The sequence below is a fragment of the Pocillopora verrucosa genome, chromosome 9 (assembly GCF_036669915.1).
Source record: "Pocillopora verrucosa isolate sample1 chromosome 9, ASM3666991v2, whole genome shotgun sequence".
NCBI classification, from domain to species: domain Eukaryota; kingdom Metazoa; phylum Cnidaria; class Anthozoa; order Scleractinia; family Pocilloporidae; genus Pocillopora; species Pocillopora verrucosa.
This window is the reverse complement of record NC_089320.1, coordinates 7,246,390-7,261,813: the sequence shown is the minus strand read 5'-3', so window position 1 is coordinate 7,261,813 and position 15,424 is coordinate 7,246,390. Positions and strand designations below refer to the sequence as shown.

At 39.6% G+C, this 15,424-nt stretch overlaps 1 protein-coding gene and 1 long non-coding RNA gene across 2 annotated transcripts; one reads left to right on the top strand and one right to left on the bottom strand.

Moving 5' to 3' along the window:
- Positions 1 to 270: 270 nt before the first annotated feature.
- Positions 271 to 3,135, top strand: LOC131782314 (histidine N-acetyltransferase-like). The gene has a single exon (XM_059099038.2). It carries the CDS (start codon positions 1,485 to 1,487, stop codon positions 2,538 to 2,540), a length of 1,056 nt encoding a protein of 351 aa, XP_058955021.2. The 5' UTR covers positions 271 to 1,484; the 3' UTR covers positions 2,541 to 3,135.
- Positions 3,136 to 10,852: 7,717 nt separating this feature from the next.
- On the bottom strand, positions 10,853 to 11,821 carry LOC136283240 (uncharacterized). The gene is made up of 3 exons (XR_010718665.1): positions 11,681 to 11,821; positions 11,180 to 11,257; positions 10,853 to 10,953 (listed from the first exon to the last, which is right to left on the bottom strand). It is a non-coding gene; the product is annotated as an uncharacterized lncRNA (long non-coding RNA).
- Positions 11,822 to 15,424: the final 3,603 nt, after the last annotated feature.

Here is a 15,424-nt window from a genome sequence, read left to right as displayed (position 1 = left end):
AGGCTTCTCTATTTGTTTTATAATAAAGAATCCGTTAAATTACCCAAGCATTACTTTTAATTTTCAAAACAAACTTTATTTCCAAAGCGAACGACAATGTCGTCGTCATGCTCTATACTCTCATAAAGCACGCTACAATAAGCCAATCAGAATCCTTGTTAGAATGGTTAAAATAATCTGATTGGCTGTTCAAGACTAAAGCTGTCAAAAGTGTCAAACCATCAAAGTTCACATTCCACGATAGTTTACAAACTAAAATAGTTCGGCAAGTCGAATTTAACACTTTTGCCTGAAGTTTTTAAGTCTCTAAGACAGAATCTTGAAGTGAAATGTTCAGTGAACTTCAGCCGAATTATGGCTCATAAAAACACGCGAGTTTTTTCACATGAGAAGGTAGAAAACAAACTGTTCAAGGCGAGTGCTTGTTGAATGAACGACAGCCGAATTCACCGGAACATGAAGATCGCTTGGGATGATAGCGCCGCAAAACTCGGCTGTAGTGACTGATGTGAATTGCCACTCAACGTATCGGAAAGGATATCAGAGCAAGCTCTTATTTTTTCACTCGAAAGGCGGCCGATGTAGTTTCTGAGGCTTGCTTTACTGTGATGACAGGAGATCGCCATGATGAGCAAGCCGCGATGAAATTCAGCATGATCATATTCGCTCAGACACCGTCATGATTAGTATGAATTTTAACAATTATGCCAGTTTGGTTATATTTTTCATCATTTCTGTTTTGTTTTTGAACACTGAACTTTATATACTATACGAGTGTTAGCTGTGTTTGATTTTTATTACCGTACGTAAGCTTGCAATCTAACTGAGCGTGAAAATCTTTCAAACTCGGAATGTTTATTTTGTTTTTCCTTTGAGGATTTTCGTATCTGCTCATGTTTTAATAACGTAAATTACGGCGCCTGGTATGTTTACAAACGTTTGTTTGGTTCTTCTGTTGCTACTTGCCGGCTCGCTTTAGTTCCGAAATTTCACTTTCAATTATCGGAAAAAAGCTAAAAAGAAGTCCCGGAAAAGCTCGAACACAGTACAATTGGCAGATGGCGTGACAGCTTTAGCTCAGCTCTATGCTCTATACTCTCATAGAGCACGCTCTATCAACCAATGACAGCGCGCGTTATATCCGAACTTTATTATAATTGCTATTCGAGTACGGTGAAGATGAATCGAGCTCGGTTGCCTAGATAGTAAATGTGGTCCCCTCGTTCTCATGCAATCGACCCAGATCATCTGAGGCAGCTGCCATTTTGGAATTAGGTGTATTTACAACTTAACCTCTCATAATAGGAATTGACGTTCCCTGTTACAGCTGTTAACGTAAGAAGCAAAACTCTGCGTGTGCAAGTATCCAATATAAAAAGAAGTAAGTTTCTAAGTAGCTTAGAAGACAACCAACGATCAAGAACGTTCGTATCAAGGAATCGATTAGGGCGGTTACTGACGTGCTGTTTTTTACAAATTCAAACATGGGTTCAAGACTGCTCCACCGTCTTGGTTCTTCAGCAGCCCTGTTTAGTCGAAAAGATTGTTTTTTCTGGACAAACAAACGTCTAATTTCCTGTCTGCAAGAAGGGCAAGTGGTTGTGCGACTTGCAAAAGCAAGTGACTTTGACGAGGTAGTTAAACTGTCTAAGAAACTTAAAGACGCGTTTGACTATGTCCCCTACAGATTTCATAAATGGCTTCTGGAGCCCAACAGAATCTCTTTGGTTGCCGAAAAAGGGACAGAGGTAGTTGGTTTCGCAGAATACTCCGTCGTCGACGGGGAAAAATCAGTGCTTATGGAAGCTGGAAGAATTGATCCTAATCACAGAGGTCATGGTATACTCGGTTTACTAAGGGATTTTACACTTGTGCTTATCCGGGAAAAATTCCCAAAAGTTGTGCGTTCCAGGTACACGGTGTGGTCTGGGGCTTATCAAGCAGTGAGAAAAACGATCCAAAAGCATAACATCTGCGATAAAGAACTGTACCACTATGATTTTTTAACCTACAAAGTTGAGCCAGAACATGTCAGTTTGAAATACAAGTTAGAAAACTGTCCGAAACTTCAACCTTGCCCAAAGGAAGAGTTTAAAAAACGCATTCTGGAAAACGCCAGTACCAGCTCTCTCTTTCCCAATAACATGCTCGTCATTGATTGGCAACCGTTTAAAGCCATCCCAGCCAACTTCAAATCCATCGTACAAGACCAGGATCGATATTTCGTCGATTCGTCAAACGGTCTTGCGAGAACTTTGACATCTTTTAGTTTGGGAAGATTTGTACAGCTTGTTCGTGGCATGGTGTGGACATCGACCATCTACGCTAGGGACGCAAAGCTATGTCAGTCCCACGTGATCCATCAATTGATGAGTGCCCATCAAACTGCAAAAGGAAGTTTTCTATTCAGCACCTTTCAAGATCCATCACTTACAAGGCATTGTGAAGAAGCCCTGACGGACATTCCGGGGGTTACAAAGATGAATGAAGAAGAGTCTACGCAAAAGATGTTTATCTTTGAGGGTGAATTGCAAGATTAAGATAATATAATCGATGAATCGATTGTAGCAGTAGCTAGTTCCATGCTATTTTACGTATGGAGGTTAGGAAATACCTCTCATGTATAAATACCCTTTCTCAATCTCGAAGACCTCTGATTTTCTGCTGGCGTATCTCTAATATCCCTTTTACTGCTTTTATATTGTTATGTTTCCTTGAACAAGTTTGGTTAAATGTTTTGTTTATCATAAATTTATACACAGCTAGGTTTAGATTATCCTTAATTTATTTACCTACCTGTTTATACTCCTGATTTTACCATGTTTCTACAATCATTTTTATGTCCTTGAACATGTTAATTGATACCTCTCGTATGCAGTTTTAAAAGAGACTATTAAACTATTTCAATGTTTATGCCTTATAATTCTCTCACACAGATTTGTACATAACTGGAGTAATCATCGTTCCATATAAATGACGTACCACTTACAGACTTATTAGCATTTTTCATTTCAAGTATTTGTTTTCTAAATCTAATTTGGTAGATTTCAGATCTATCATTCCTTTAATGTAGCACAACATCTTCTTTTTTGTCATTTTTCAATCAGTTATTGGTATTTTTATTCTCGGACATTGATTTTAACGCTAGGGCCTGGATGAAGATCGCTCTGTATAATTCTGGTTTACTTGGTCCGAATAAAGTGTTGTTGTTGTTGAGGTTGTTGTTCTTGTTCTTGTCGATAACCTCGGGTCTTTATTGTTGGTTTCGTGCAAAATGGTATTGGAGACTTACATTCCCTCAGTCAATCATAAAAAGCTCATCTTGAACGTAAAAGAGAAGAGCTAATCTCTTCCCTTCCTCTAACATTCGTTTTAGAGAATTATTTTATGCCAGAGAATGTCGGGTTGCGGGCTAAATATCAAAAGGTGGCTTTTGCAATGCCGATGAATATTACAAAGCCAAAGAAAGGAAACAGAAATCACAAAGATTACATTCCTCTTCAAGTTTCCACCACCAAATTTTCGTGTTTATTTCCATGCATCGAAACAAATGGAAATTTTGAGTTAAAGCGGTAAAGCGTACTACGCCTATCGAAAGGCATCAAGGACTTACGACCTGAGCTTTTTTAGTATTATTGAATCTGTTTTCCTGAAATTAAACATGGGCTGTCAAAACAACAATTCGAACACCTTCGCAGAAATGTCGCACATGAACAGCAATGTACTTAATGATCAACTGAAAATCAATCCTCGACTGCCAAAGATAAAACAAGAACTTATGTGCGGGTCCATAATATATAGATTTAGCCAAGCCTAAAAGCGGAGCTCTTGTTAGTTTATTTTCCAGCCCTACGTTACACTGAATAAAAATTGTAATAAAACTCTTCAGCACTGACTGTAAAAGAGTTTCTTCAATGGATTGAAAGACCAGTTCAGGGGGTGGGTAGGTGGGGAAGAATTGACGAAGTCTGGACCTGGGGACGGTGTTCTCACAACTACACACATACTAGTCAGCGGTATCTTCAGACAGCGTACGACCTTCATCGTTGTTCTTGATGTTGTGACCAAATTCTCGAAGATAGGGAATGTTTTTTTTCTTCAGATGAAGTGCATGCTGTCGGCATCAGTTGAAATTATATCCTATTGAGCGTGACTTATAATTTCGGTTTGGAAAAATGAGCCAAAATTGAAAGAAACGACAGTAAACCACTTTGCGTTAAGACATTATAGGTGGATTGAGGTGTACACGTGCAGTGAGCACGGTAAGTCAGTAAAAACAATACGCCAGAATTGCATGAGCTTCTCCTATATCTTCTCTTGAAGTTACCAGGTATGACTGCTTACCCCCACCGTTTTTTCCCAACGTTTCAACCTCCTCTGTTTAGCGTAGAAAATTGAAAAAAAAAGTAATTTTCAACTCATGTTTGAACCTGTGTAATTTTTGAAAACTTTTTCGCTTTTGGCAACTCTTGTTTCATGTTTCATGATTGGGTAAAATTTCCGCACAGCCCCATCCTACATTATGCATTCAGTTCTTGAACAGAGAAAACAATGACAAAAACAATACATTTCCGTTGGGAAAACAGATTTGTTTTATAATAGTATGGGGCTGTGCGGAAACTTTACCCATGATTGTCCTCTGGCTGGAAATAAATGACGTCTTTTTGAGATTTTTTCTGTTATTTAATTTGATAACCTCTGCCGTAACTGCATGTAATGTGGATGTCTTTTAGAAAACTTGAGCTGATACCTGGATTTCATTTTTACATCACAGAAATCAATTCCAAACATCAATCAAGTTTTCTCTTAAGTTTAGAAGTTTAGTTGATGTTGTTATTGGCTATATTAAATAGGTTGAAAAGTTTTAGATGGTATTTTCTTACGTTTGCAAATAATTGAAGTTACTGTCAACATGAAACACATCAATACATTTTATTGATATGTAAAAAGTTTTCATCTGAATATCTACTGGAAAGTCTTTGTATTATATTTCAACCCAACCATTTTCCTCAACATATAAACACTATTACAAAATAATTAGTCAGGGAAATGGAAAACTTGTGGCATATAAACCATGTTTGAAATGCCATGTCCATAGTAAGCTAACAGGATTGAGGAGGATGTATGTAGGAATAGGCTCTCTTGTCTGTATCAATAATTTGCTAATCACTCCTGTTGGCAATATTTTGATGAGGTTGGGTTGTCAGGGCAAAGGAACTGAGGATTTTAGTAGGCAGTGACTTTTTTTCAAACCTGGAAACTATCTGATATTGAAAGCCATACTTGTGCCTAGTAACTCACTTCTTATTCTGATAAACTAGTTTTAAGAAGGATACAATATTTCATAACAAAAACTTGATGCATAGGTTGTGCAAAAACTTTAATTTGACTATACTTTTATGGCCAATACCAGTCCCTTCACATAGTAAAATGTTAGGAGGATCAGAGAAAAAATAATGTGCCTTACATCTGCAAGATTCAATGTAATTATTTTAATTACAAGAATATTAACTGATACTAGGAGATCTAATAATATTGAAAAAATAATAAAATTTGGTTGAAAAATTAGAATTCAGCACAGGCTGGATAAACAGAATTCTTAGAAAAAGGAATGTGTACTAATGAAAAAGCTTAGCAAATTTTTTTTACAACACCTGCCTGTACCTATACGGCATGTAGTAAAGTCTTTTGAAGTAGTCATAATCCCAGTTTCATATATTGAAAACGCATGCATATGCAGATTTCCTGTAAACCTATAGTTTAAGCCTGTGATGACTTTGAAATTTTGATGCACAGCTCAAAAGGAGAACAAATAAATTTCATTTTTCTATTTATTCAGTTTAGGTTAGTGAGGTAAAATTGAGTCAAACATTCAAGATGTACAATGACAGGTTCAAGAAATTTTCACAACTAATTTTTATGGTTAGCCTACCTGGAACAATCATCTTGAACTGATGATGCCCAACAGAACTATCCGTGGTAAGAGGGCAGGGTTTCCTTTCTTCATTTAAAGAAATAATGATGTTATCATCTTACCACAAGCTCAGTGGAAAGTGAGAGTGAATGAGACTGATAGTGTCTTTGTTACTTAAATAAATATCCAGACACGGTCTGCAAAACTCTCTTACTTTAATTTTTTAACCAATTAAGCTAAAGCTTTACATTCTTGCTTTGTGATTATGTGGATGCCAATTACTGGTAATTTAACTTTTATGCATCAAAATACAAAAAAATGTTCTCTTCATCTATGTGCCCTAAACATTACAGGGAAGGAGGCAGGTCAAATTAAAAACATGAATTAAAATAAAAGGGCCCCCATTCATTTCAGTCCTAATTAAAGGAGGATCCTTGTTTTTCCAGATTCCCACTCTTTTAAACTCACATATCTTGTGACCAATTCCTTATTTCAATGTTCAGTTTGGGTAGGACCATTGGTAAGAAACACCATGCATTAATGAAAGCTTGAGCTAGTGTATTTAATGCAATCTAAATAATAATATTAAATGTTACAGTATGGTAACTTACACAGCAAAATTATATAATCACACAATTCCAAATAAAGGTTATTGACTTGCCTGCTTCAACTTTTGAGGGCTTATGGTACAGAGAATAGACATGGTAAACAGCTACAATTAATACAAAGTTGAAAGTTTGAAAGCTAAAAGATATACATGACAATCATGAGACCCTATGCATCCTAGCAAAAGAAGGGTCATTTACCACATCTTCTTCATGCTTATAGGAAATCATTCATTTTTGTCTCTAGGTTGTACTGTATTTACAATAGTTCTGCCAACACAAATGCATTTTTCTAAAGTTATCTCATAGCACATGACTGTACAGGTCAAGTGGAAGGTTCCTGCATGGGGACTAACACAGACAAAATATGAAAACTTCACTTGAAATCTTATTCATACCAGCGTGATCAGAAGAGAACCTTTCCTTCGACCTTAATTTGCATATTAAAAATCCATCAATTTAAAAGAAATAATTCTTGAAATGCAGGTGTAAAAATGCATATCAGTGGATAGTTTATACATCAATGAGGTCACTGCTTGTCTCAAACCCGCGGGTATCTCACTAGATTTTATCCACCAACATCTTGAAAACAACGCAAATCCATGTGTTTTCTCAATTACGCACATGTCAAGCTAAAAGGTCCTTTGCATAATTATGAAAATTGACCAAAATTTCTCTTTGACCGTTCAAACTTCGTTTGTTTATCTTCTACGTAAATTTTTTTAGGTTTTTATAACAACTAGATGGAAAATTAATCCCAAGTTGCCTTAAAACGTTGCATAAACGAGATAAGTCGTAACGCTAGCAGGACCAACAAAGTAAACAAAAGCGATCGAAAGACGTTTCCCTTGAATCAGGTCATGAACCACGCACAGAGTGGAGAAGATCAAATTTAAAGAACACAACTTGGCACTCTGGTCATTGCACATATACTGCGTAGCTTAAAGGTAAATGGAAACAATACACGTACGTTTCGGTATTATTTACAAAACAATACGTGTACACTCTGCAAGAATTCTTGCAGTTTCGACCAAGGTTTGCATACGAAATGCGATCAACAGGCGTTCCTTTCTGAAAATTTGCCGCCATCATTAAATATTTCATGCTCCTAGAGTTCACAAGGTTGTTTGCGACAGACTTAACCTTTTCCTGCGACCATCAAAATTAGTTGACCTTTCATGCCATGCAACTGTTGGTAACAAAAACAAAGACACAAATTACACTTCTGATAACGAATTTTAGTATCGAAAGTCATGAAATGAAATGAAGCACAGAGTTAGGAATAGCCTTCCTAAATTTCCTGGAAACATGTGCATTCTGTCACCATGTCATTTAGTTTCTTGAGTAAGGTGGCCTTTAAATCTCTGGCTTTGAAAGCAATTTCAAAAAAAGCACACATTTCCCTCAGCGTGGTGACTTTAAACTTCCTTAACGTGTCGTGGTTAACATGATCGCAAATATTGTGTCCATCAAATAATATTGGATGAGTAAGTTCGATTTCGGAAATAACATCTGCTACCTCCTTTGTCCTTACTCTGTGTTCTAGGTAAGCGCTTTCGTCGTCTTCTTCGTCGTTTGCATCCTGCTCTTGATCTTTTGCGGCTCTTCTTCGTTTCGTAGCAGAAAGCCTCGAAAAGTAGCTTTGAACCTGGTTCTTCGTTGGCCACTCACTTCTGATGAATTTTATCGCACCATCTGCCTCTCTGGCCTTTCTCATTTCTGCTGCAACTTGCGCGGATCGGCTTTTCTGCCTGTTCTTTCACCGGTTTGAAACCTGCTTGAAAGATACCCTTTCACTTTCTCCGTGAACCTTGTTCCACTGCCTCGCGTTTTCTGAAGAGCCCAGCCCATCTTGCACACTTCACTTTTAACTTTGCCCGTTACTTCGAGTGTTGCTATCTTTGATTCAAGCGTTAGGGAGGAAAATTTCATGGCCCAGTCACGTCTAAGGCTTTCGTAAAGGCTCTCTGAAGCTTCTATCTCGCTGTGCTTCCCGAGATGCACATGATCTTGGAGTTCTTCTGAAGAAGTTAACTCAGAGCAGCATCCTTGTTCTGGGCAGTGAAACAGCATGTCTTTATTATCGCTCGAAATCTGGCTGAGATTGCGATTCTGTTTTATGGCTCGTGGTGCTATGACAAAGAAACCATGATTCCCAACTTCCCTTAACACAACAGGGCCATGCTTCTCAAGGATAAGGTCTGACCATGGTATTAATTTGCCCTTTCCGACCCCATAGGCTTTTGAGAGACGACGACCGTCCTTTTCATAAGCAAAATTGTGAAAAAAGCTGAAATTATTCAGGCGCTTAATTTTTACTTCTTTTCTGTTACTATCAATCTCGCAAACAGCAGCTGATGACCCCTTCACTTGTCTCACTTTCAATGCCTCGTGCATGTCAGCAGCTGTCAAAATGTTATGGCCTTCATTGCAGTATCTACGAATTACCCCTTTCATTGGACTGATGATGCGATCGCAAACATCCTTGCCAGATTGAGGTTCAGAAAAATCATACCTTTAGAATAAGGAAAGGAAGTGTCTCAGTTAGAATAACTGATCTATCAATACCTGTCATACTAATACAGATGTTGCTACGTAAGTTCAGTGTATGTTCCTGCCTCTACCAGCACATTCTGTCCATCATGAAAATGTTAAAATGAAAATTATACTTATAACGATTCTAAAGAAGAGGCAACAAAAGGACAACACGGTAAATAGACAAACCTACTTGAATTCTCCCAGGATGCCCTTTGAGAAAGGTAAGCATTCATTCGCTACTTGTACTTTGCATAGAGCAATTATACGTAAACTACTGCGGTTTAACAAAAATGCGTTTTAATTCGCTTTTAAACAGGGGTTCGACAGTATACGATGTTTCAAGGGTTCAGAGGATAATTACATTCCTGCAGTATATTATCAAAAGATTTTGATCTATTTTGTTTGTCTCGGCTCTGAGATACCACTTACTATAATGAACAGAAACAGCATGAAAGTTAAGTTCTGAAGTCGATCAAGCCAAGAGTTCGCATGCTTTTGGAAGGCGCATGCAACTTTGAAGAATGTGTTCGTGTTGTAATCTAAAAAGCATTTTCAACTTACCTCATCACCTTGATTCCAACGCTTGTGCCAACGTTAGAGGCAGCTGCAATTAGATTATTGTTGTGGTAACAGCCTGCGCCATCTGATCGCAAAAATACCTCGTTTACGGTAGGCTTGATCTGTTTGATGTTGCCGAGAAGGTTTTCCAGAATTGCGCAAACCGTATGCCAGTCTTGGGCACAGCTTTCGAATAGATGAACATATGACATAATCTCAAGGCCGTTGTCCTCTGCATTCCTCGTAATAACTGAACTAACATGCCAATTTATTCCTCTCTTTCCGAACCACTCAGACTGCCTTTCTCTGTATTTCAGTTGGATGAACTTCATGGCCCAGTCCGTGACAATAAGGGAGGCATTCGTTTGGAGGGACATGAGCAAATTCTGTTTTGCTCTCTCCGGGTTCTTAGTCCTGATGATATGCGCCTTCCATTGAAAAATTGCCTCTCTGGCTTCATCATGGTCGTGTTTCAGGTCCTCTTTCTTCTCTATGTTGTCAAAAGTTTTCGAAGGAGATTCAATTTCTTTTCCAATTGCCTGAATCACGGATTTCAAACTTTCGCAACTATCACAGCTAACTTGATGTTCATGGGAACAACTTCCTTGAAACACGGGGTTTTGAGGATCACTTAAAGAAAAACACACACAATGGTCAGGGCAAGGACTACCATCTTTCTAACAGTGCACCCCATACTCTGTCTTCAGGTATCGCTTGGCATCCTTCAGTGTTCTTCGAACTTCTTCGACATTTTCGTTCTTTTCCGCGTTAATACTCTTCTTTCCTTTTGTAAGAATGTAGACCACTTACAATGTTTCAAGTAATCCACCCACCCTTCAAAAAATAACTCTTGCATGCATAGCGTGCTTATGTTTTGAAGCTTGGTGCATGCCCATGGCCAGACTTGAGCTTACTATTTCAGTATAATAGTCTGACACTCGTAGTATCACTACACTTGATTCCAAAGATCCAGTACCATCCAGGTATCCCAGTTACCCTGCTCACAGGGTCTAGTTGAAATTAAGTTGACTTCATGTTTTAGTTAAAGAAATGCGCAATATCTCTTTACAAGGATGAAAAGGGAATGCCATTTATGAATTTTGAAATAATAAATGCCAAAAAAAAAAGATGGAATTTAAAAAACTACTAAAACATAGCATATCTCTTCACTGAGGTTTTAATCATTCGCTGTCACACAGAGATATAAAACAGGGTTTCTGAAAAAAACCAGGGCAATAAAATTAAAGACTCAGGAGAAGCATATGAATTTAACTTGTTTACTGATGCTCTCACCTGAATTCCATCTGGAATGAGGACTCTTCAAGACTTCTGTTTTATCTTGAATTCAAACATAAAATTTAATTATTTGCAGGCAGGTTAAGCAGGAAATTAAAGGATGGATACATGTTACATAAAAAGAAACCCCTTTCAATAAAATAAAGCAGAAGCATATTCCCTACATGTCTATGCTTCTGAATACAGCTATAATAGGTATTTTTTAAGTAATTATCTACATATGTTAACCGAGTGCAATATATGATCATAAAAGCAATTTCATTCCAACCTTCCTACTTGAAGGGTGCCTTGTGTATCAAATATATCAAGTTCAGTACCTCCAGAGTCACAAGCCGGGCTTTTGGGGCTACAAAATAATAAAATAATCAGCGAGTTATGTCAGACCAATTTATCGAGAGATTATTAAGTATAGTTTCCTACAATCGTATGAAAGTTTAAAATATGCTTCACTTGTGCTATATATACGGATTTGTCGTTCTTAATTACTTATGAAATTCCGAGGGTGTGACTCAATTACTCCAAGAGAGAATATCCAAGCAGGTTACAGAAACGGTTCGCGAATTGTAAACTGTTAATATGTGGACAAAATTTCCCTAAATTATGGTGCCGATACGAATCTATCATTCATAATCGCTTATGAAATTCCGAGACTAAACCTCAATGAATTTAACAGAAAATATCCTGGGAGGTTACAGAAACAGACTCTCAAAAACTGCTCTTGAATTCGAAAACTGTAAACAACAATTATTTACGCGAACCATGTGCTTACCAGCGCGCTTGTGATGTCAAATTGCCAGAACCCCGTTTAATTGCACGATCACAGCTCGGACACTTCTTGCAAAATGTGATGCCACCAATTTTAGAGATAAATTCTTCAGTTTCCAGCATAAGTAAAAAAATATCGTATCGTAAGCATGTTCATCATAACGCCTCGAAATGTTGAGCGAAGAGAAAGTGGCTCTATGTTTTGTGACACAAACCATTTCCTGAAGTTTGAACTGTTTCAAGATCCGTTTAATCAACTATTCCGTAGCATACAGCGTTGTAAGACAATACAGATGTAACTCGATCTCAGTCTAGTTAAACATTGATGGTGCATGTAATCACGTGCATATTGTAACATCCTCCTTTTTTTTGTGAAAGAAAAGCTTGAAAAAAGAGAAAAAGAAAGAAAGAAAGAAAAAATTAACTAATAAAAGTGTCAATGTCAGTTCAGTTCAGAATCAATGCCATAGGAAAAAATCTATCAGTTGGTGAGTTCGACATGAGAGGATCGGTAAACGAGAACACTGAACCCCATGACAACCGCAACGAAGGATTTAAAGTCACGAGTCTGGTCACGGATATAGTCCTCGAGGTATGCTGGGCTCCTCCTGACTCGCTCTGAACTCCGACATTGTTCCGGGACAGTCACCTCTTCAGGGTGTGGCTCATGAGGAGCATTGCTCTGGTCAGGGTAGACGCTGCGGTTGTGGTCGCCTGTTCATCTGCGCTGGCCATATCCGGTTCTGGCGCTGTGATGGTGGGTTCAACTGGTGGTTCAGACGTTTTCCGCAGGTGCTGTCGGTTTCTGCGGTAGACTGCTCCGTTGTCCGTCTCAACGGTGTATGATCGCTCATCGAGTCTTGCAGTGACTTTGGCCTTGCGCCAAGACTTGTCGTCAAGTTTGAATGGCTTCATTCTAACAACATCGCCTTCAGACAAACTGGGTAGATCCTTTGCGGACCGGTTGTAGTACTTGGCTTGGGCCTGCTGGCGCTGTCGCAGCTCTTTCTTTTCCACTTCCAGGTTTATGGTCCTGGGTAGTAGTAGGCTCTGAGTGGTAAGAAGGAGTGTTTTGGTCCTTCGGCTCATCAGACGTTGTGCTGGGCTGGTCGTCATCCCTTGTGTCGGCGTGTTTCAATAGTCGAGTACGGCGAGGTATGGGTCGGTTCCAGCCCTGATTGATTTCTTCAGAATACGCTTGACTGTCTTCACCCCAGACTCGGCCTTGCCATTGGCTTTGCTATTTCCAGGGCTACTGGTAAAGTGCTCAAAATCCCATTTTCTGGAGAATTCAGCGAATTCGTCAGCTGTAAACTGTGGCCCATTGTCACTGATCACTTGATCAAGTATACCGTAGCGAGCAAAGTGACTCTTTAGCTTCAGAATGGTGGTGCTGGCTTTAGTGTTCGGCAACCTGTCCACCTCCCAGAAATTGCTTTAGTAGTCTATGGTGACCAGGTAGTACTTGCCATCAAGAGTAAAGACGTCTGTGGCGATCTTCTCCCAAGAACGGGATGGGACCTCGTGGGACATTAGTGTCTCCTTTGGGTATGTGGTGCTGTCGAATTCTCTACATATTTCACAGGCGGAGATATGGTGCTTCATTTCCGCAGACATGCCTCGCCAGTGATACATTCACAGGCACGCCTCAGACACGCCTCTATTCCATGGTGGGACGAGTGAATCTTCAGCTTCATATCTGCGCGAAGGCTCTTTGGTATCACGAAGGAATTCCCTTTGAAAACCAGCCCATCTTGTACGGTCAGTTCGTCGCGTACGCTGAAGTAAGGGCGTGTCAGTGCTGGAGCATACTCCTTCTTCTCAGGCCATCCTACGAGAATAGTACCTGACAACTCACGCAGACACTGGTCCTTCCGGGTCTCTGCTCTTATTTCGTCTAAACGTTGGTCAGATATGGGCAGATAACGTATTCCATGTCGCTGTCATCGGATGGATTCATCTCTCAAGTTGTACACTTTTCTGGTCGGAGTGGCGCAGGTTGTTGCGAAGTGATTTCTGCCACCGCACTTCGGACTTTTTCCCGCCCCACGCTAGACACTTTCCTTTTTCGAAAGGATGTGCTTTGCTACAAAATTTACAGGTCTTCGTCTTCCCCGCGCGGCTTTTTTTAGACTTGTCATCACGGCGGCTTGAAGGCAGGTATTTATCTTGCACAGCGTGAACATCTTCGTTCTGGGCGCCCGAGATCGTTTTCAATTGCAAATTTGTTGCCTCAGGACTCTTGCAAAGATCGATACACTTCGCCAGGGTGAGACTCCGTTCTTGTAGAAGCTGTTTGCGAGTGCGGTGATCTTAAATGCCCAGGACGACCCTGTCGCGAATGATCGAATCACGCATGCAGTCACAAAAATTACATGTTTTCGCTAGTGTGCGAAGGGCGGTGACATAAGCATCAATGCTTTCGTTTTCCTGTTGATTTCTGGAGTTCAAAGTGTACCTTTCAAAGGTTTCGTTCAGTTCGCCGATGGTGAATTCGTCGAACTTTTGTATTATCATTGCTAGGTCATGTCTATCGTCTGGATTGTCGAATATTGGAAGCTGTTAAAAATCTTTAACGCATCAACACCGATACAGTGGAGAAACAATGGGACTTTGTACGCCGGCGGTTTCAGCTCGAGTTGAGCAATGACCATGTGGTTGCCCCACATTCGTTTTCATACTTTCCAGTTGTCCGCCACATACCTAGTCATAACTAGTTTTCCAGGAGGCATTATCCCGGCCATCGCGCCAAAAGGCGGGTGTTGCACAACTCCCAGGTGTGCTACTGTCTGGCGCTGTTTCTGAGTCGGACATCTCTACACCAAGATGATTTCAACTGTTTTCGACTCCGTAAGTGGTAGGCAGAAGATTCGTTATCCTATTTCGCTGCCACCATGTTTCAAGATCCGTTTAATCAACCATTCCGTAGCATACAGCGTTGTAAGACAATACAGATGTAACTCGATCTCAGTCTAGTTAAACATTGATGGTGCATGTAATCACGTGCATATTGTAACACGAACGAATCGAGTAGAAAGCATGAAAACATAGCGCTGAAAAGTACGACAACCAAACGGTTAAATTTACTCATTCCGCTGTAGAACCATCTCCGTTTTACCCGTGAGTTTGTTTGCACCACACACAGTTGCGGTCCGTAATTTGATTCTCAGATGTAAACATAAACATCGCTGACTCAATCCCATTTTATTTTAATTTTGGGAAAGGCCATTACTTCGTTCTTAGGGTAAAACAGCACATCTTCGGCAAAGCGCAAATTTTTCGAATGAATAGAGTAAATCCTGCGATAATTAACTGAAGAGAAAAAAAAATAGGAACTTGCGCTCGCCGTTCGACATCATTTGAAAACTTTCTAGGAAAAACAAAATACGTAAAATAACTTCTTTTCCCATTACACCACGACTGTATTAAACTTTCAAACGAAAGGACAAGAAATAACTTGAAGAATACGAACACTATGCAATATTATTCGAGCGATGAACTGGCGTAAGAGTTTTTAGGCGATGAATGCCAGAGTCAATGTTTAACCGTAACGTGATCAGTTGAATTAAAAACTGAAGCTAGTATCAAACGACGATGGGTAAAAAAACCTAATGCCTAACCGTGTGCCCGCATTACACTACACTGTAGCTCGACGTTCGAGTATGCGCACTTTATCGTCATCTGGCTATGTCTCTTGGCGCACACTAATGGGGTATCCAAGTTACGCACGCAATCGTGCCTGCGCATT